General features: G+C 41.3%; 1 protein-coding gene across 3 annotated transcripts in view; it reads left to right on the top strand.

The window, feature by feature from the left end:
* The first annotated feature begins 6,859 nt into the window (after nucleotides 1-6,859).
* fgd5a (FYVE, RhoGEF and PH domain containing 5a) overlaps nucleotides 6,860-22,862 on the top strand; it is a 37,833-nt gene continuing 21,830 nt past the window's right edge. For all 3 annotated transcript variants that reach the window (XR_013793987.1, XM_079579215.1, XM_079579214.1), the window contains exons 1-5: nucleotides 6,860-7,110; nucleotides 9,374-11,942; nucleotides 17,862-17,979; nucleotides 19,555-19,613; nucleotides 19,837-19,867. Coding sequence is in view for 2 of the 3 variants with exons in the window: in XM_079579215.1 (XP_079435341.1) it covers nucleotides 7,101-7,110; nucleotides 9,374-11,942; nucleotides 17,862-17,979; nucleotides 19,555-19,613; nucleotides 19,837-19,867 (2,787 nt within the window). In the remaining variant the exon portion in view is untranslated. The remainder of the gene's footprint in view (nucleotides 7,111-9,373; nucleotides 11,943-17,861; nucleotides 17,980-19,554; nucleotides 19,614-19,836; nucleotides 19,868-22,862) is intronic.

Raw genomic sequence — 22,862 nt, 5'->3', positions numbered from 1 at the left:
CCAAACTCTGTGGGTCACAAAATATTCCGAAAACATTTGAATGTGAATCCATTATAAACTAAAGTGGAGGGCAAACACCTACATTTCTGTGCAGTACGACCAAAAGAGGTACAGGAGGTCACTAACATAATGTCAGGTACAAGGGTAAAACGATGTTGCCATTCATTTTAGTTATTAAAGTAGAAATCTGTCTGTTTTTTGGATTGTTATTTGTCAATGATTTTGCAGGGCAGAACAAAAGCAACAGCAACGTTAACAATGGTTATGTTGCTGTATGTGCTTCTTTCAAAGGTGCATGCTGAAACAGAAAAACAATTAGGAGGAGGAATCCACTGGGCCTTGAGCCTTCATCATAATCTCATGGTTTCCCCGTATAGCTGGCTGCACATTTTGGTTTGTCTTCGATATTAACTGCACCTGAACACACCAGCCATAGGGATTTATAGTAGCGCCACATGAGGCCCACTGTTCCGGGCTATTAAAATGATAAATAAATAGATAGAGCAGAGATTGAGGAAATATGTAATGCATTAAAAGTCTAGCGGGGCACACAGTGACTCACAGGAAGGGCCTATGTAGAGCTCATTAATCTGCACCGACAATCTATATGCGTGATGTTTTTCACTGCGCTATTGTGCTTTATTTAGAATGGGCATAAATAGGTAAAACGTTTATATTGATGTGGTAAATCAATGTCTAAACAGTGTGTGTTAAAAAGGACAGCGACAAATCATGATTTATAAAACAGAAAGAATGGGGCTACTTAACAGTTATATATTGTCTTGGCCTTTGTCTTGAAATAAACATGTGAAAATGTATTCTGTCATGTCCATTGTGTTGGATATTATAATACTGAGCACTGGTTGTGTTGGAGGCCGTCAGTGAGTTCCAAAAGGCTGTTGTTTAAAAGGTATTTTCACTAATCATATATCTCAGGTTTTTCTTTTCATTGACAGCGTGGACATGTAAGGGTTTAAGGGTTTAAGGGTGTATCTCACCGGCCTGGAGACTAGTTGGAGACTTGAGTTGCCGCTAAGATGTTGACCGCACAGCTGTAAGATCATGGGTTCAATTCCCATGTTCTCTCCTTGTCTCCCCCATCAACCCAAAACATGCACAATAGACCAGCTAAACAATTCTGACCATGAACTTAGCTCAAGATCTGGCGAGTCCCCGGGTGCTGCACTGCGGCAGCACATGGCTCTTTACTGGTTGCAGGTTTTTATGAGTGGACAAATTTACCTGGACAATAAAAAAACAAAAATGTTATTTTCTAATCAATTATGCACTGTAATAATTTCTAATGTATGTTTTTTTTTTATACAAATTAGACCTTCAATTAGTTCAAGTCTTTGGTTTCCAGGCCTTATAATTTAACCTCTGTTACTCCCTCAGAGTTTTAATCAAGCCTCAACTCATTCTTCAGGCATATTTGGCCATCATATCTTCACATGCCGCACTAATGCCAACGATGCCGTCAGAATTGAGAAAATAAAGCATATAAAACTGAAAATACCGTCACAAAATATCACACATAATATCACAAAATGCTTCAATAAAATACTTCATTGGCCGCTTAAACTCCAAAGAAATAAAATGTGTTATATGGTAATATGGTTCTATGGTAAGAAAATATAAATGCAAAGCAAATGTAATATTAATTATTTATGAACTGTATTTATATGAATTATTTGTCTTTTTTAATCAACAATAAGATTATGAAATCAAATATTTAAATCTGCCTTTGACCCAGCTGCACTCTCCCTGCTCTTTTCTTCAGATAACTTTTTTTTTTGTTTACCTTGCAGGCTGGAGAGATTATGCACCACACAGAGCACATTGTATCTTTTAGCATCATACTTTAACAAAGAAAAAATGCTTGCTTTGAGAAACGTTAAATATTGTGATGACAGCAGCAGAGCAGTGCAACTGTGAGTGAAAAGTAATAAAATAATGTTTCTTTGCTATTCAAATATCTGCAGCAGTACAGGCCAGCTCCATTGATTTCCCATGGTCCTCTGGGAAATGAAATCTGGTTTTGCAGTGTTTTGATGAAGTGCTGACTTATATGGTCCACCTGTTTACGGCATGTGTGCGTTGATAAAGTTTCCAGTGCTGACATCTGAATTTCACTCACATATAATTTCTAAGCTGAGAACAGCAGATGCACCACTAGTAAAGTCTTACAGTACATCCTAAAAGTACAGCACACATTTATTACATTACCACACCAACTCATATTATTGCCACTTCTCACAAAGCCAAATGTGAGTAGACCTTATTTCTCCCTAATTACAGCCTTCAGTGATTTTGTGTGTGAATCTGTAGAAAGTGGCTCTCATGGTTTGTGCAGCACATGATCAATAAAAGCTGTCAATAGTGATGCAATCCATCGCTGCAGTCAAATGCTTTGGCTTGCAAATACAAAGGTGTTCAGGTCATCCTGAGGAGTGAGAAACCTCTGCCTGTTTGCACCCAAGGATCACAAAGATCAATAGCTGAACCTAATGTACAGCTATTCTACATAGGATTCTTCTTCCTCTAAAAACAGTGGCCATGATCTGAGCCCATGGCTTCACTGACGGCACAAATGAGGCTCAGTTTAAACACAAACACAATTTGAGCAAACAGGAAGCATCATATGTTGGGAATGATTAATGTATTATATTGAACATACTCCTTAAACCTGCAGCTATGTTGTTGGCTGTCAAATCACACCATCAGGAAGTTAATCAATGTCACTGTTGATTAGCATTGTTGCACATCTAAATGGGGAAAGAATGTAATCATTTGAAGAAAGGCATAATCAAATCATATCTGTAACAGCTAATTGCAAAAGTTACAAGCGTCTTTGCCCAAGGATATAACAATAGGATGGATGGAGGTTTCTTTACTTCTAATGCCACTGTAGTATTACAGGTGATCCAACTTGGTAAATTGTCAGTCATATCTCTGTGATGCACTTTATACATAGCATAGATAGAAAAAGATAGGACTTTATTTATCTCACAATGAAGAAATTTGTTGTGAGATGTGCAGGAAATGTGCAATTAAAAAGAGAAAGAGGATAATGTGCAAACAGGCAAATAGTTTGATATTAAAATATCAAACTGTCAACGTCGAGCAAAGTTTACAGTCACAGTTCAGGTGATTGATAAAGTGTGTCAATCAGAGTGCTATGAATGAGTTTCTTTCTTGGCCACAATCACTAGCTCTAGGGTAACAATGTTACATGTCGTCAAAATTCCATACACTCGTTTGCATGATTGTGCAAAATGAAGGACAGTGCAGTTCGGTGTCCACAGGTGTTGTCATAGTGGTCTGTCTCAGCTTTGGGAACAGGCTCGTGACCCTTTCCCTGACACTTTCCTGTTTGCCGTACGTGTGCACATGGAGCAGACAGGGGAGATAGAGAATGCTTGTCTTTTTGCTACAGCCTGTTTTCCCTCACAGCCCCCCTCTCCGCTCTCTCAGTCCAGTTGTGTTGCAGGTGGTGTGACAGAGCACAGTTACTGTCGCTCCAGGAAATTTGTGTTCTCCGTCCAAAAAAACATGTTTTCACTGTCTGTGCCACATCTGTAGGGATATTTACTCCCGGAGCCATTCTTCTCGGCGGCAGCGTGACAACACAATATCTCAGTCCATTTTAACGCTCCGCAAAATCAAAACATATTTTGCACGAATGGGAACCTGAAAAAGAAAGGTCACTGTGCCTGGAAAGTAAAGGAGACACATTGGCCAGAGAAAAGCTATATACAGATTCTAGCCAAAGGTTAATTTAGGACTGCTTAAAAGTGCTACTACTGACACATATTACTGTCTGGTAGTTAAGGCATAGGCTAAGCATGCATTTGGTGCTTTTCTGTGATGAGCGCTATAACCTTGATGTCACAATGCAACATATGTGTTAGGTAAAGTGACATCTTAAATGAATCCTACACAGTTGAAAGAAAAGTACATAGGCTGCACAATGGCAATGTGGTTACAATTGCCTTATGGTAAAAACATCCTGCAAATGAAACAAGCCATGTGTACATGTATCGTCAAGTGAGACACTGTAAAACCTGGAGATAATAATAGTACTTGGTGACAATCAGCTCTACCATCTGAATGTTAGTTTCCCACATCACGCCGTTCTCCAAACTCGAAGGCATTGACAACACTTGTTGAGCAATGGATCAAATGGTGGCATATTAATCTGGGGGGAAAGAAAAGCATATATTTAACTTTAAACTTTTTCCAATTTTTTTATTTGGTTGACCATATTTACGATTCATTTAATCAACTTTGCATTTATAATATGTATTATAATCCTATTTAATTTCTGTTTGCTTCGTGGAGTTTCTCCCACAAGAACAAAGCACAGACCTCTTCCTTTGGCAGTGAGTACATGATATGAGGTTCATGAGGTCATGGGAAGTTTGAATGATTTCATTCTCTTCTTTTCATTTCTATTGAGTCATTTTCAAAAGTGAAAATCTAATTTTAGTCAGCAAAAACATCACTTTGACTAAAACTGTGACGAAATATTTTAATCAACAAGTTCAACACTGATTCTTAACATTCCTTGGAGCCTCCCAATAACTCACAAGGACAAGTTTGGGCACATAAGCCACATTTCTCAACTTGCAGGGTCACTTTTCAGGGTCACTTTTACAGAAATGCTGGACAACTCGCAATCAGAAACGTCTGAGTTTACAACATAAGAAGAACAAAACAAATTTCGTTCCATTATAAAAATCAGGTATAGTGCTTTAAATCAGTGTTTTTCAACCTTTTTTGAACCAAGGCACATTTTTTTCATTGAAAAAATCACGAGGCACACCACCAGCAGAAAATGTTGAAAATGTAACTCTGTAGCCTATATTCAATCGTTCTCATCAAAGTGTCTTGAATAGGAACACCGTATAGTCTCGCTCGCCACAATGCCTCAATACATCACTAATTCTCTTGTCTCAAAGAAATTAACTACCTGATATGGAAGAGTATAATATGGTTACTCTGCCGATCACTAGACTGCGTAGACACTCGAAAACAGTACTAGGTGAAATTGGATAATTTCCCAAGGCACACCAGACAATATCTTACGACACACTAGTGTGCCACGGCACAGTGGTTGAAAAACACTGCTTTAAATGACCATCATATGATATGGTCTTTGTGTGTGTGTTTGATGGACGCCCTGTGGTGATGCAAAGCTGCTAATTGTTTTACTGTGTCCCAGTACAGCCCTGCTATACGCCCAGAGGTACGCTGCATTGTCTGACCTTCACGTGGGCAGAGCCGAAGAGTCATTCCCATCCCAATATGTGGGCGTTTAACCAGCATCGAAAGCTGTCAAACCAGACCCCGAGCGGTTCGAAGTATCCCGACCTCCACAAGGTTCCTGTGTCCTTGAAAGCCCCATGAATCCCACAGACCAAACTTAGCACCTGAAGCTATCCCTGCACCAGTCAATCACCCGTGAGGGGTTCCTACAAGGGGTTAAAACCTTTCCCATCTGTTGCTAAGGAAGTGTAGCCGGTCGTGCAGGAAGCAGGGAGAGCAGTTTCCTGTTATGAAGAGAGGTTTTTTTTTAAGGGTTTGCATTCATTCAGTGCTGCAACAGATGCCCGGCCAGGAAGCGCAGCCAATAGTGAGCGCTTTTGGTGTCCTGGAGAAACTGTTTTGGAAAGAGCTTTTAGGAACCTTTCTCTGTGCTGGTCTCTTTCAGGAAGTAAACTGGGCTCAAAACATGGTGGGAAAACAAAAATAAAGACCCTAAACAAATGGCATGGTTTTGTGTCAAGGATTGAAGTGATATTTTGAGCACATTTGGTTATACTGAATGAGAACTAATGATACGTTGCCAAAGCCCATTAGTGCAGAGCCAAAATATCTACTCAAATGAAACTACTTTCACAGGATTTTTGGCAAAAGAGTTTAAAGCGTAGAGAGACATTTAGCTAATTTTAATAATCACTTACTAATAATTTCTTATCGTAAAAATATTGTTTGTACTGAGTGACATTTAAGCCTAGTTTGTGTGCCATGACAAACAAAATTACCTCACATTTAAGTGGAGTTAGTCAAGGTTTTATCAGTTCCTGCAGATGATCATGACGAGAAAGATTTCTGGCAGCGCTTGCATTGAGAGAATGTGATGACTTGGCTGCAAAACACATTTAGCTACTTCACTTCCTCCTAAACCAGAGGTCCGCCACCTTAGAGCCACTTTGGTCAGTTTGAAACCAAAAGAATTCAAAATAAAGTGTAAAATGTTTAAAAACTGTACAGATTTTAGGAAATAAAAGCGTGTCTGGATGGCCCTTCCTTGCAAAATTTCAACAAATCATTTGTCACAGCCTTTGCTCTGGCACAGATTTTGCCTCATAGCTACTATTGCAGATTGTTACTCATATAAAGCACAGACAATAATTCAAGAACCTTCATCAAGAATCTTCATCAAAGAGCTTCAAAGAGCCACATGTTGAGATAGCGGTTGCCTCTGGCCTAAACGCTGCGTGTCACATGACCAAACCACAACCAATTGGCCTACATACTATGTTCGTATGTTCGTAATCAGCGTGGATTAGTAGGCCTAAAAGCTCATTTCTTTATTGCACATAGGGTTCCCACTGCGTTTGGTTTCACGTGTCCGCAGCTTTTGTTTTTAAAGTAAAAATAACAGCGCTGCAATAATAGCCTACAACAACGTAAATATTTTCTACTGAAGATGTTTTGGAAAGCTTCTCTCCTCTCCCTCTGTTCACCGGCTGTAGTTCGGCAAGTCCAGCCTCAGGAAGCGCGGCGCAGCACCTCCCTTTTTCAAGAGGAGCGGAGCGCGCCAATGAGGGTGCGAGCATCAGTGCGCTGAAGATGCTCTCCGGCTCGAGTCACGGCTGCTTCTCTGGAAACAAACGCCGCTTAAACAGTACAATTTCACTTGCGTCGGAGAAAAAAAAAACATGCAGCGTTCAGCCATAATCGCCCCCGCTGCAACTTTACAAGGCGGAATGCGGTAGGATTAACTTCACGCATCAATTGAACTCCAGGCGGTGTTGCGGAACGGAGGCGAAATGAGGAGAAGCGAGGGACTCCGGGAATGATGATGTCCCACGATGAACGCAGGTTTGTTCCAGATGTTTTACGCTCGGTCACTTGAGTCTTATAATGCAAACTGACAAGCACCCAAAACTTTGACGCTGCTCTGAAGACTGAATAAAAAAAATAAAAAAAACTATGGGATATGCACACGGGAGATTAAAGATATTTCTGATGTAGGCTATGTTGTTGTCTGATAGAATTGTTATGTGATTATAAAGTTGTGTTTTTAAACAGCAGTGGGTGGATTATATATTGTTAAACTCTCTTAAATATAGTCTTGTATATTTGAATGTAATTTATTACGATCTAATTGACCATTGCAGCCATTCGGTCCAAAAGCCTCATTGCAGCCTGTTTCATTTAGTAGTAGCCTAATTCATGATAAATTGCCTATTGTTGTTGCTATGGTGGTACACTTTAACAATTGCCAACACATTTCCTTTGGGGGGTAGGCTTCTTCATAGACAAGGTTGGGGTTTGGGGGGGTGCTGTAAGGCCCCCAGTCCCTACTTTGGGAACCAATGGCCTACTGTATAGGCCTATTTGTTTTGTAGTCTCATAAAAAAAACTGATTTGATCAAACAAAAAGATCTGTGTAGAAATTAAATGATTATGGTAACTCTCCATTTGGGCAGCATCTGAAATCACATCCTGAAAGCTTGGCACAGATACGATGCTAGTGTCATGCTCTTCCTTTGTTTTTAAGACACTTGTTTTAATTGAATTCTTGTTGCATAATTCATATCCTGTTGTTTGGAGTTGGGTGCTTTGTCAAAGTGGGGCCAGCGCTTCCCTCTTAGTTTCATTGTTCTACAGCCCACTCAAAGGACCTGTTTAGCTAAAAAAAAAAAGTGGGTGTTTTTGTGTGTGGTGTTTTCAGGAGAAGGGAAGAATAGCCAGAAGGAAGTCTATTTGTAAAATGTGACCATAGAGTTTCTTGGAGCTGTGATCAGGTCCTTCCCTCTGGTCAAGGAAGTCATAGAAGCTCTGACAGCATTATTCATATATAGGTGCAATTATATTAATGAGATATGGACTACATTTATGTCTCGTGTAGTATTTTCTTTTATTGACCAGCCTGTGCGAGAAAGAAATCCTCACAGATAGATATTGTAGCCGGGTGCACTCTTATAGCTGAAAAGGATGTGCGTCAGGACAGGTACTAAATAACAGGAAGAGTGCACCGTGTGATGGGTGTGTTACTTTACTTCACCATTTACAGTATCTCTTGAGGTCCTTCCTACACATACTGTTGACACTTATGAAGATTAATGAATGTAATTACACATTTTAGTACATAATTCTTATTTATGCTGCCTCACTAACACAGTTAATGACTTATAGTGCTGTTAGAAAGTCATTTTAATCGGACCCCAGCAATTTGATGATCCAGTTAGGCTTACTCAACATTCAAAGTTGAGTGTGTATGAATCATTTTTCCAGACAGCGCGGTGTTATTGTTCCCGCTCTAAGTACCCGGTGGCTCTGTTGTTTTTCCTGCTGCTGATAATGTCCAATGCAGAGCTGTGCAGGTCACTGGCTGTTGGGCATGAGTGCTTCCTTTGCCTCTGGTTCTGTTCATGTGACATCATTTAAAATCAAGGTGGAGAACATTTCGGAATGAAATGGCAGAATTTACATTTTTAGGGAAGACAAAACATGGCACCACTCACCTGGAAACCAATGAATTGCCTTCACAATAAGGTGTTTAATTATTACATTAATTATACATAGATTATGGGAAAGTTCATGAACCATTTTCTCAAAATGCTTTGCATATTGGCGATATCCCGACCTAGCTTCCTTCCTTTTATCCTGCGCTCTCTGGATGTTTTGTTAAAGTACACAAAAACCTTTTTGTTCACGCATTCTAGTCCAAACTGAACCAGAGTAACTATTGACTGCATTTTGTGTATTTTGAAATATGAATCTCTCATAGAGTTACATAAACCTCTGCCCACCAGCTGAGATTTTAACATCTTCAAGGACAACAGATTAAATATTAAAAGGTTTTGCACTTTACCTGTCAAATACCAACATTGGAAACAAAGGAAGTTCAAACCAACCAGTAGAGCACAGGATGAAACATCGTAAATTAAATGTTGTCATGTAAATCCACCATGTTAGGGGTACTAGCAAACATTGTCCATAAACATTTGCGTAAAAAGTAATATTAAAAAGTAATAAACCATGGGGCAACTCCGTTCGATTATCATTGTCTTGACGACACAAGGAGTGATAAAACAACACACTAATCGTATTTTATCCTTCTTTTCTTTGTACACAGACTTTCCAAAACCACCTGTCCCTCAACCCAAGGTCCGCAGTCGTCTGACCATCACAGTGCAGTCCAAGCTGATGTCTGGGTCATTTGTCTCCGCGCGTGGTCCCAAACCTCCCGTGGCACCGAAGCCCAAACGTCCGCACAGCCTGTGCAATGGAGACCTGATGCACAGCAACGGGGATGGCGAGGCCCCCCACTGTTTGACAGAGGACAAACAGGACCAAGAAGAGGCATGTGAAGAGAATCTTTCACCTAATAATAGTGACACTGGAGAGAAGGATGGAGAGGACGTTGAGGAGGGATTGAGCAGTGACAGGGACAGCATTGACTCTGATGATACAGTCAAAGCAGATACTACTGATGATGAAAATGCTTGCCAGGATGAGGTTCAGCTTGAAGGTGGCACACTCACTGATGTAGAACAGTCATCAACACCTTTACCTTTTTATACCGACACAGAGGAGGACACCGGGGATGAGGAAGATGTAAGAGTCACCACACTAAACCAAACTTCCAACCAATCGGCCGATATTGACCATGATCTTGATCTCAGTGAACCATTTGATGAGCTAGGAGCAGGCAGTTTTGACTTTGGGTTCAGCCTGCTTCCCACTGTCACTGAGGAGTATCCCTATGATGTTATTGGCCCTACGGATGACGCTAGCGACACATGCGAGTCATGTGAAACTGCTGAAACAGGAGATATAGAGGTATGGCAACCAGAGCGCGCCACCAAGGACGTCTCTGGCTGTTTTCGATTCAGCACCAGCACCGAGGATGTGTTCGGACCTTACGCAGTCATCGAATCGGTCCCGACCAATACAATTGGTACAGCTGACCCAGAAATAGAGCCAGACAGTGTTGATGATGAACCCACTGAGGAGCAAATACCTGAAACGTCAAACCAGGAACCTTATTATGTGTCATCTGATGACGTGGACAAACTGCAGGATAAGCAGAACCTCATAGAGCAGGAGGAGACTGAGGAGAGTAGAGAGTCAGTCGAGCAGATAGATGGAGGCTGTGAGTCATCTGGTGAGTATGCAGACATTGATGAATCGCTTTGCCCCAAAGATGAGGATGACTTTGGGCATCTCGAGGGTGTCTCATCAGAGGATTATGTCGAAATTGGTGATGAGGATGAGGAGGAACCTGAAAAGAAACCTGTCAAAGTGAGAAGTGCGAAAGAGAGAACAGCCAAACGTGAACAGGCCTTAGAAAATCAAAGAAGGAGCTGCCAGCCTCGTCTCAGACTCTGCAACATCACTGTCCCGACTGACTTAGATCTTGGACGCACGCCTGAACTCACCAACAGAGTGGTATTCGCCCACACCACCGAGGCCTTTGAGGAGGACATCGAGGAGCTGGACTGCCATATTGTGCCTTACTATGAACACTCTGACTCAGACAGCGAAGAGCATATTTACGAAGAAGCCGGGTTTGACTCTGAAGGGGAGAACTTTCTGATTTTGGATCGAAAGTCTATAGTCACAAGATCACGGTCTTATTCGGGAAAAGTCCCCGGGTATGTTCCAGAAACGGTCCCAGAAGAGACCGGACCAGAATATCAGAATCACGATTACTACACCGTGGCCTTAGACAAGAATGAGGATACTGGGAGCCAATCAGATCAGCCAAAAGTGAACACAATTATCCCAACGACAAAATCTCGTCGTTTCTTGTTGTCGTCCCGATCAGCGGATGGTCCAGAACTAACATTATCCACTCCAGCTGAGTTTGGACTAAATACTGAGGTGAGAATAAAGAGGAAAGATGATACTTTGTCTCTTCCATGTGTCATACCCTCTTCAGGCAGCTTCTCCCAAAGGAGCCACCAATCCTCCAGTGGGGTTTCGACACCAACATCGTTAGTAGACATCCCGCCACCGTTTGAGCTAGTTTGCATCACAAAAAGGCCAGTGACCAAGAGTTCGCCATCTGTTCTGATCCATCATGAGCCGAATGACAAAAATAAGAAAAAGAAAACCTCATTCAAGCGCTTTTTGGCTCTGAAGTTCAAAAGGAAGTCCGATTCAAAGGGATTCAGTGATGGAAGTGTTCGCTCTTCAAGGTCCTCCTCTGAGTCAAGTCATCACGGGCCGTCTAGAGTGATAGAGCTTGATCGTAGGAGCACGAGTAGTTCTCCTCAGCTCCAGTCTCACATACTGAATTCCCAGCAACGTTTATCGGACCTGCCATCCACCATGGCCCTGTATAAAGACCAGCAGAACAGGAAAGGTGACTTAAAATCCTATGGCAGGGGTGTCTCAAGGGTAGAGTCCTTCGAGGAGCGGTCACGACGCTCCATGATGCCACTGCCCCTCACCAAACCGAGGTCCATCTCCTTCCCCAGTGCAGATACCTCAGACTATGAAAACATCCCGGCAATGAGCGCCGATTATGAGAATATCCAGATACCGGGAAGGCCAACTAGGTCACACACCGTCACAGAGTTTTTTGAGAATTCCAATCGGACAGCAATGCAGTACAATGACAATGACGGCTATGTGGATATGAACAGTTTTCCTGGGATCGAGAGTAAGACGGCAATGTCAAAAGAAGACCCTGAAAGGTAATGTAATGCTTTTTATTATCTAACTAAATATGCTTTGTCAACATATTCACACAAATAACTTTAAAATGCGCACATTGATTTATCTTTTGTGGGTGTTACAGTGGCACAGCAGTTATTGCTCTCACCTCACAGCAAAAAGGTCCAAAAGTTTGATTCCTAGGGTGGGGGGGGGGGTGTTTCTCTGTGGAGTTTGCAATTTATCCCCATGTATGGTTAGGTTTCCCAAGGGGGCACGAGTTTCCTGTACTAATAAAAACATGTATAATAGGCTTCTCCTGGGACCTGGACTCCATTGAAAATGGAGACTTTCCTGGTTAAATAAAACACATTATATACTGGATGCCTACTTTGTCCGGGTTTGGGTCTGTCCTTTAACTGACGATAATGCAAAAAACATAATCACGATTTTTGTTTCTCATATTGATTTCCATTATTTTATTTGATCTTAATAAGATAAATATATGCAGCTGATTCATGAGCTTAAACATATGTTTTCCAGATTGCAGTGTCGATGAAATTTTGATTAATAGCCCAGCCCTACTTTTGACACTTTGTTGTTATATTTTATCAGAGTATCAGTTTACTTCATAGGCCATTATCAAATGAATAAAAAAAATAAAAAATAATGCAGAACTGTAACTTACACCATTGTACACAGTAGTACATTTAATTAGTTTATTTTCTGTGGTTCGGTGGTCTTGGCAAACAAGACTAGTGTTCTAGTTTTAAGTATTTGTGGATTAGCATTTGTTGTCAACAAGTTCAATTAAATCATGAACTTGGCTGATATTGTACCACGGATGAGCAGATAATTCATTTTTATAGGGGACCCTAGTGGAGCAGCCTGCAGTGTCAGGCATCGTCAGCTTTGGAAAAGATGGACTATACATAAGGGGCAAATTACTTTTTTCATGTTCCACATTTAGAGGTCACATATGGCCCCAGTCTTCCCCGTGTACCTCTGGGGTGATAGAACAGGTAATGGCAATTTGGCTAACCTACTGAGCTCAGGTTATTCACTTTACAGACTTCATTATGCGCTGCAATTAAAAGTGTGGGGGCGAGACGTTTCTTTTCGCATAAAAAGGAAGTGATGAAGCGTGAGGAAGAGGTGAGAATGCGAGAGGGGTGATGTGTTAATAGAGCTAGAAAATAAAGCTATACAGGGTTGGAAATCCTATTTGTGTTGAGCTTTTCACACGAGAGAAGTCAGCTGAAGTGCTTCACAAGGGACTGCTCACTTTTTCTGTACCTAGTGGTGGTAAGCTACTGCCCTTGCCACAGCTGCATTTGGGGTAGACTCACAGCACTACAGCTTCACACATCTGCACCAACGAACCCTCCAATCACCAACCATTCAGTCACATACAGTAGGATTTTTTTTGAAGAGATACAGGGCCAACTCTTTGTGAACCTGAGCACTTGTGATGTAATTGCTCTTCAGTAGTTGACACTTGCTGTTAAGTTTAGTAGGGCTTTTATTAAAGTGGCCCACTCCAGTGTGCTCCGGAGCCTGGGGGAGCCCTGGGATTTACTGCGGCGCGTGATGGAGTGAGGAATCACCGCTCCCAGACTGTACCAAATGAGCGCAGCTGGTCGACGTGTGGCACACTTGGTGCAGTCTTCCCCAGTCTTAATAAAATACTTGTGTTTGATGGCCTGAGTGTCGCAGAAGAGACAGGCCATTACCAAGTGCTCTCTAAAGACGTGAAAAAGTCTACTGGCACAATGCATCTGCTGCAATAGCTTTATGTCTTTGTTGCTTCAGGGATAAGTGTGAGACTGCTAAGGTCATTCTAGGTACGTTATTTTGGGAATAATTTATAGATGCTAGCATAAATTGGGTTGGTAATTATCTCAAATTCAGTGATGTCATCAACTATAAAACACAATTTTTAGATTTATGTTCACTTGTTGGATATGCCAGGAATTTGTTTTTGCTTTTATTTTTCCTCATCATGACTACGGCATATTCATAGATTTCTTTCTCATCATTGGAGGGCAGCTCAGTAGTGGCATTGCCTTGTCAGAAGCCGTGTTAATAGACTCAAGATCTGTTTTTTACTGAATGTCATCATAATCGACTCAAAACACGATAGTACTAATTTGATGATTTGTGTATTTAGAGGAGCACACATTAGCCGCAATAAATAACAATTAATACTTTTTTTTTTTACTAAATTCCCACCCGATCCTTGACATATATATTCAGACTTTGAAATTATGCCATAACTGTGTATATAAGAACTTTTATCGAAATTCTAGTAAGTTGTGATGCAAACTTGTCCATTCTGCAGATAATGGGTCATTGTCATGGGCTGATGTTATCTATGTTCTGCATTGTGCTGTAGGTCTCTCATCTGTCCTGCGACCTCACCTTCAGAGCCTGCACCCACCGCAGGCAGTGTTGCCATGGCTACTCCTTTATGCCTTTATAGTTTATGTTTATTTTAGTAGTTTTGCTGTGTAGGGTAATGTATACACAGTGTTTCAGTATACCCTTTTCAAAGCTTGACATTGCTGCTGTCCCATGCTGCCCGGGTGACAGTGATGTATTGAGAACACATTCAGTGCATGTGGCAGTTTGTCCGCAGAGGAACTGTAGATTTTTGTGGTCCGGAAAATGACCAAACAGCTTGAGAGAGAGGGCCACATGAAAGAGAAGCGCCTACAGAAGCAAGCACACTTTTGGGAGAACTCACAAAGCTGTTGTCTAAAGACTTGGCTCATTTCCACTGCCTTGATTAATGTATAGCACCTCGCAGACGCGGCTCTAACACAAGCTCTACGAGTCTATGCAAAGAGACTTATTCATTAGCCTGTTGCAGAAGTCTACAAAAAAGAAAGATAAAGGTAGACTAATAATTCTTTCTTGGCCCCACGAGGTGCTTGTTTGCAAAAAATGTTGGGCTCATGTGTGCCTACTACAACGAGGAGCTGCTTTATCAAAGACAGCACTCTTGCTGAGCAAGCAGTCTCAGCAGGACTGTCACTGCCAAGTGGCGCAGAAGCTCTGAAATGTTGAAAAGGCATTTCATGAACAAAAGCCAAGCATTTATACTGTAAGTGTGCTCCACTTTTAGAGCCATCAGCATTTCTAATAGTAATGCCAAAGAGTCAATGGGCATGCAATTATGTTTGTGTGTATTCTTTACATACTAAACCATGCAATGTGCACTGCTATGGAGTGTAGGGGTGTAGTGGGTCTCGAGCTCACTCCCTGAACATATTTTGTGACCAAACGTTCACACTGGAGTGTTAAAAGTGATGACAGTGGCATTGCCACTGAAGCACCTCCCTGCCTGGTGCTGTTTTAGCCTTACTGGGCATGAGGGAGCCATCTTAAGAGTATTGTTGTACTGGGTGGTGGCTACATGGCGTGGAGTGGGACGGGGCGTGTGGCTGGCAGGCCGGGCCCGGTGCCAGACGCCCTCAGGTCAGTGCCAGGTCATCCCAGGGGAGGAAACAGTTCGCCTTGGAGCTTCCCACAGGCTGTTTACAGGAAATGCACTGAGGGTGGAGAGCTGACAGGAGCTGAGGTGGAGACAGAGGAGGACAGGATGAGGCGGGGGTCACCTCTCAATGCAGGCGGGAGGTTCACATAGTCCCCCAGGAACAATAACATGAGGTGTGGTCCCATTAGGAATGCCAGGTCTGCAGTTGTGGTGCATCATCCTTCTAGATTTCTAGATTTACATTTATTTGTCATATTATTATTATCAACATACAGTCAACACTGGAACGAAATCTACTGGGATGAGAAGTACCTGTCAACTCACTTATACTTATGACCTTTTTCTGTACAAAAACAGATATTATCTAATGAGGTAAATATGCAAATCACTCAGATATTTGGTTGGAGGCATATAAGCTAAGTGCTAAAGACAGAAAGAAAAATAAATAGTTGTAGTATAGTTGTAGCAATAGAAGAAGTAGAGGTGGTAGTGTTAACATGACCAAAAAAGTATCACACTAATATGATTCTTTTAGCTTCAGCAACTGCACACAATTTCACTCACAATAATACCAGTGTTTCTCGCATATTGTTAGATTTTACTCATTCCGATAAGTCAATTATTTTGGCTGTTGACAATGAATCAAGGCAGAACAGAAGGCATAGAGTCAGTAAATCACCATGTAAGCAGGAGCTGAACCTGTGCAAACGACTTGATCTCGGCAGCAGCAACACAACAGCCACCGGCTATACATGTAATTATCATTACTGAGAGCTGCTGATGTCTTCACTCCCCTCATTAGCACCTCGGCCTTTTGCAGTTACTGCAGGCTCCAGGCATGTTCAAATGCATGTTTGTTTGCCATTAAACATGGCTAAATGCTTTTATGTGAATAGATAATCATTAGAATTATAACTTTGTACAGCATAGTAGAATGTGTAATATTGTACATTATAACACAATAATCAGCATATCTCTTTGTTTCAGCTTTTTATGTTTTTGCTGTCTCAGCATTGATGGGCCTTAAAGTCCAGATTAGATCAAAGACTCATTAGTGCATTGCAGAAAAAAAACCCAACCAGTAAAGATTGGCTCTCCCGTTTATGCAATATTATAGGCACAGTGTACAGCACTGTGCTGTCCACCACAGTAAGCAGTTAATGTTCCATATCTGCAATTCCTTTTTTACATCATATAATGTCTAACCTGACATGACTGTAATCACACTTTACTGTATCGTCTCTGTTTCGGCCATGTCTAACAGTCATTCATTTTGTAAATTAAAGACAATAACAGTTTACAATGTAAACTGTACTTGCTGCAGGTCCAAAGGTCAAGGTGAGACACTCTTTGAATGGGTGTTGGAAAATCCTGCTCAGGGACAATAAATCAAATCGTACAATTCCTCTCCTTCAGTTAGACTGTTGTTACTGATTCTTGGAGAAGTCCGGTTCATCTTGCCCTCTCTGCTGAGGGGTCAGTTGTGAGTAATGGTGTGCACGATCCCTCCTCAGCTCTCCCAGCATGTTTGACTGTGAGAGAAGCTGCAGTGAAGTACTGTTCCTTATGAAGCGTGAGTGTGTCGAAATGGAAATGTGGTGCGCAGGGAACTCTGTTAACCTTTGGTCTGCTAATAGTGTTGTGCTCCCTGAGCTCATGGGCGGCTGCCTGAGACATTAGTCAAAGGCTACACGGTGCTCTTTTGGAAGAGAGTATTTTAATAGGTTAGATTAGAACAACCAAAAGAGCAGCCTTTTCTTATTTTATTACATGTCCACCAAAAGAATGCACTATATTCAGAAAAAAATATCATGGGAGGCAATGCTAACATTACAGGTGACTATGAACACAGCACATGCTAAGGTTTACACAAATTTGAACTTCACAGGTTATTATTAATCAAAATCATCTGATGGAGCATGTTTTCAACCATGCATACATCTTCTATTGCCTGCTGCTGTCATGAGGCGCAGGTGGCTGGAGCTTGCAGGTGGAGAGCACTCTGGATAATGCACAGCTGGCCAGAGGTGATACTGAAGACTCTCACAGACAAATGCAATATTTTTAAGGCCAGTTCAGGTCTCCCACTTTATGCATAGCAGGATTGCTTCGCAGCCGTCCTCCGTCCTCATCCATTTATTTGAAGTATCTACAGTAAATCGCTTTGTTCCAGTGTGACTTTTGCCATCCAGCCAATGGGTTTTAGTGGGTCAGAGGACATTAATAATTACCATGGGCAGTATTAAGAGGATTACTGTGAGGAGTGACCTACACATTGCGCTCTCTGGTGCCGCGATGCACAAAGGGATTACCAGAGAGCGAACACGTCTGCCATCTGCACCTAGGACCAATCATAAAGGAGATTACCACAGGGAGGACTGTAGTGCACGGGAAGAGCGGAACCACTTAGGTCGATGTGTGAAATGTCCCCACTAATTGTAAATCCATGTGTCGTCCTCAGTGCTTACACAGAGCCGTTCCCGGTGACCCTCACCCCTGCTGGACTGTCCGCCGACGAAGACCATGGGAGGACCTCGGAGGAAGAGGAGGGGGTCACAGAGCTCAGCTTTGACAGACAGGTATAGACTCATTCCTACATCTGAAATACAGTAATCGGTGAGAAACAAAAACAAATGTCACAGGACTTTCCAACATTCATTCATTCATTTTGTAGTTTTCCTCAAGCCAATCAGAAAACATTCACATGTAAAACTCGACACAGAAAGTTCTTGTTGGCAAATTGTTATATATTCTATATCGCTATATGGCTTTAAAATGTAATATGTTTGTATTACATATTACTGTTTCGATGATGTAGCTGAGTTACACTACTTTGAGTTACTTTTAAGTTACTTTTGGCAAAATATAAACTAAGAATAGTAAAAATAAAGCCATTGAGCAAAAGTGCAGTCAAAGATGTCCTTTTCCTTCACTTTCCCCATTCATTTTGTTTTGACATTAACTACAGACTGCAGATCTTATACACCAGTGTCCAACTTAATTTGTGATGCTGCATTTTATTTGGGGGGAGATTGGCATTTTTTGTTTAAATGCAAAACATTTAAATGCACTTGCAACTTGAGTTACTTGAAAGATAATGACTAACATATTCCCGTATTTTGTTTAAGTAATATGTTATATTCCTGAGTTACTGAAGAAAGTAATATATTTTTGTCACTCGTTACTTTTGTAATATTTTACCCCCAACACTGAAAATATGTCACTATTCTGTTTAAAGCCTAAAGCACAATACAGGGTCATTTTCCAGATTTAAGTTGATCTGAGTTTGGCGCCTGTTCTGTAATTTATTTATTTATTCCTTGTGCTGGTGTCATTGCAATTTTGTCGGCTGTTTTTAGTCTTTTGCTATTTGCTGCACATTAAACTATGTTAAGACTATACGTGTTTACATGCATGAGACCCATGAATGTTAATTAACATGCACTGTCCCGACCAAATAAACCGATAAAATATACAATCCAGCCACTATTCATTTGTTAAAAAGACATTTTTGCTGTTTTCACCATATGTTGGACAATAGCATTTTTGTGTGCGCATGTATTCTGGTAGTGAAAGCAGTTCCCACCCTGAGAAACACCATAAAAAGCATCCATTTGGTACTAGTTGGACCCACCCGTCCTGCTGCCAAAATAATATGCATCACGTGACAGGCATTTCCTTGTTTTCTTCTTCTTCAAAGAAAAGTGTTCATTCTGTAGAAAACCCACTCGCAAACAAACATAAAACTAAAATGGTGACTGAATTGCTTTATTATTTAGCTGCAGTATTTATAGGCTTAATGGTATGCTAGCTTATAGGGGAAAAAACAAACCTATTGGTCTGAATGGTTATCTTTTGGCTGGTTGGCTCGTGATTAGCCTTATAATCAATGGCCAATGTTAAGGCACACGCGCGGCGTCTCATACATAATGCATTGCGCTCCAAGCCGTTTATATTTGGGGAAACCTTACGCCGGTGCCGCGCTAATGAAATGATCAGTCTTATTTTGACAAGTCCAAATTGTAGTTTATACTTTTAATGCATTAAATTTGGGTTTGAGTAGCCGCTTCTATGAATCTTTAAAGTGGACAAAGAGTCCTTTAACATTAACTATATCCATTTCTCTCCCACTTTTCTCCCGCGCTGACGACAAGATTGATGGACGATCAAGAGCCTTTTACATCGCCAAAGAGCTCGTGGACTCCGAGAGACTGTAAGCATCCATCACATACTTTCACACATGTATTATCTCCTCACATCATTTATATGGAGCTGCTCTGAACAGCTTGTTGGAGTGTTTTGCAGTAACCTTTCGCTTCACCGAGTCGTTTCTCATCATACATAATTGAAAACAGTTAACGACTCTAGTGGTGAGACTACTACAGACATTTTAATTTGCTTCTCAATTGTATCTTGTGCATTCTTTTGTTTTGCAGGCATGTTAGCGCCCTCAAGCACCTTCAGGAGGTAAGAACTCCCAGTCTGTAGATACCTCGTACTCCGTGTATGTGTGTCTGCCTTCCCTCCTATGCTAAAGAACCTTTCACCATTATCAGTGTTGTTGCAGCGAGATGGACATCCTGTTCTGGACAATGTCGTAAAATGACGCAGAGGGCGCTGTGCTAACGCTGCCCCTATGTCTTTACTGATATGTCGTGTTTACTGTAGTCCAATCAACGTCAAGAAAGGGTCGTTGAGGAATCGGTTCAGATGTGAAAACTGTAGAGCTAGAAGGGAGGTTACACTTTTGTTGAAATGTTTGAAACTACAAATCAGATTATATTTCATCTTATCCTTAATGAAACTTATCTGTAATAATAATCCTAATAATGTGATGCTTGAACAGTGATAAGATACTTCTGTAAACAATAAGAACTGTTTTTTTGTATACATTGGCTGTTATTTAACGGGATTAGATGCAAGTTGTCATTTTTATACTCACTACTGCCACCTCAGGTCTTACACATAACTTCAGTTTCTATATTAAGCCCGTGCATGACTGTACTTTGGACCCGAATTAAAGGAATAGGCCACTGTTTTTCCACACTGAGATATGTTCTTACCTTAACTTAGATGAGTTGATGCGTAACTGTCTGGTCTTTACGCGTGCGCTTAAACTCCATCTAGTCCCTTTAATCTTCATAACCAGGCCAACATTCCCCGGTTTTCAGTTTTTTTTTTTAAATTATTGTAACCTTTTAACCCCCACCTTAATGGAGCCCATTTTCTCCAGTTTGGCTTTACCCAAATCTAAAAAGCGTCTCAACTGAAGTTTACAGCCTATAGGCCAGGGTAACACCTAATTTGAAAGCTAAGACCCACAAAACTCATCGAAGATTTTTCCCTTGTGTTGTCGCCACTTTTTTGCTGCATTTGTTGTGCTTTTTTTATCCCGTTTTGTCACCTGTTTTGTTGGGTTTTTGTTGCATTATTGTCGCCCTTTTACATCTAATTTTCGTTGCTATTTTGGTGCTTTTTTTCAAGCAGCTTTTAGCCTCTCCCCTTTTGTCTTTTCTGTCAGCGTAGTATTTATTCTCACGGACAACATGCTACGACACCTGCAGTGGCGCTTATGGCCTCTGGGGGCATGACTTACTTAGTTCTGCTTTAAGTAAAAGTTGAAATTAATATTGTTTTGGGTTGAGACGTCATGATACGTTGAAGGTGGGTCCCAAAGCCACACCAGTACCACTGGTTTAGTGGGTAAGGCTGCTGCTGGCAGAACACTTCTCTATCTGCAGTGTTGTGGGTTTGAATCCTGACTCCACCATTTTGCTGAATGCCTCTCCCCGCTCTTCACATCTTCTCATACTATTCGCCCCCCGTGACCTTTGAATAGATTGTGCTGTCCTGTCAAATAAAGCTTCAGGCCAAAAATCCCTTTAAAACTTTTGCGCTGCTTGGCTTCTAAAACCATTGATTTGGAGGTGAACTCCAGATCAGGCTGCTGTGCTCGTCGTTTTCCTCATTTCTCACTGGCTGCTGTCTTTGGGGCTGCAACGGGGTGAGATCTGTCAAAACTATGAGAAAAAGAGCACTTCAACTTCTGCGCAATAAGTTGATTTGATCAAAGAGAAAGATCACAGTGGAGCCGTGGGATGGGAAACAGTGAAATTGAGACGGCTGTGACAGGTGGAGCCACAGAAAGAGAAAGCCATCAGTCAGCTCCTGCACAACCTTGAGTAAGGTCAAAACCTGAATTTCTTATGGGTGCCCCCTCAACATGATTTATGAAGGCCTGCTGTGGCTACAAAAGAACGCTCTATATTTAATGTGCAATTTGGGCCCATTAAAGATCAACTAATGCAAATATTATTCCCCTGCCCTCCATCACAAATCTTATCAGGTTAATTATAATAATAAACTGCTGAATAATAAAGCGCGCAGGATAAAAGCCTCAATCTGCACTCTGCTGCCTCTGAGAGATGTGTGTCTGTCTTGAACCTGTCTGTTCTTTGTGCAAATGATGTTTTTTCACAACTTTACAAGTCTGTACCCTTGGCCTGCGCCGTTCTGACGTGTTACAATGCACTGCCTAATTAAATCCCGCTCCCCCCTCTGAAGGTGACATGGAGCTTCACGTGCACTTGCATAATTCATAAGCGCATAAGGCTCGTGTTATGATATGCTGTTGTATACCGTGTGTCAAAGTTTCAGCCAGACATGGGTCATCTGTCAAACAAAACCAGGCTGAGGAAATTCAATGTGTTACATCAAACAAGTATAAATCCATCTGAATGGATATCAGAAAAGGCCCTTGTTTTTTAATGAATACTTTTGTAAATTTTAATCAAATGTTACACTTTAGAAAGACACCACATTAAAGTGCAGGTGTGTGAAATCAAGCCAACAGATGAGCAACAACAAAAGAGGAGGTCATAGTGCGCGAGAGGCATCAGAGCATGAGATGGTACACCTGTAGGGGCTACAATCATCTCAAACCTTTGACCTTGTATGTCTCCATGCTACTGATATAGAGTCGAGGTGCCGGAGTTACACCGAAAACTGCATGACCGCCAAGAAATGCACCCCCAATTACCGCGAGCGTGCACAGCTGAAATAAGGATCCGCAACTCACCAGACAGGAGGGTTTTTAGTGCTTTTTTTTTTTTTTAGCCTACTCCTCTCTATATGTCAGGTCTTTTGTTAAGTGTATTGTAAAGCCGGCATCAACCCCATCTATAGCTCCTTGTTGGAAATCGAGAACAGTAATGTTCTGCAAATGTGCAATACAGTATTATAGATACACTGTGCTTACTCTGTCCATAAAGTATGAAGATGACATAAAAATAAACATACAGTATATAATAATTTTGATCTCATCCTCTTTTTAATCAGTGCTCTCGAAATTTCCTATGCTATGTGCAATGTTACAGTGGTAATGTCGTAACATAATACTGGTTAGCATAATGTATTGTAAGCTTCAAGCTGTTTTTGGCATGACACAGGAAGTAAAAATCCC

This window comes from Gobius niger (genome assembly GCF_951799975.1).
Source record: "Gobius niger genome assembly, chromosome: 20".
NCBI lineage: Eukaryota > Metazoa > Chordata > Actinopteri > Gobiiformes > Gobiidae > Gobius > Gobius niger.
Note: the sequence above shows the minus strand (reverse complement) of the source record. Positions and strands in the feature narration are given on the sequence as shown.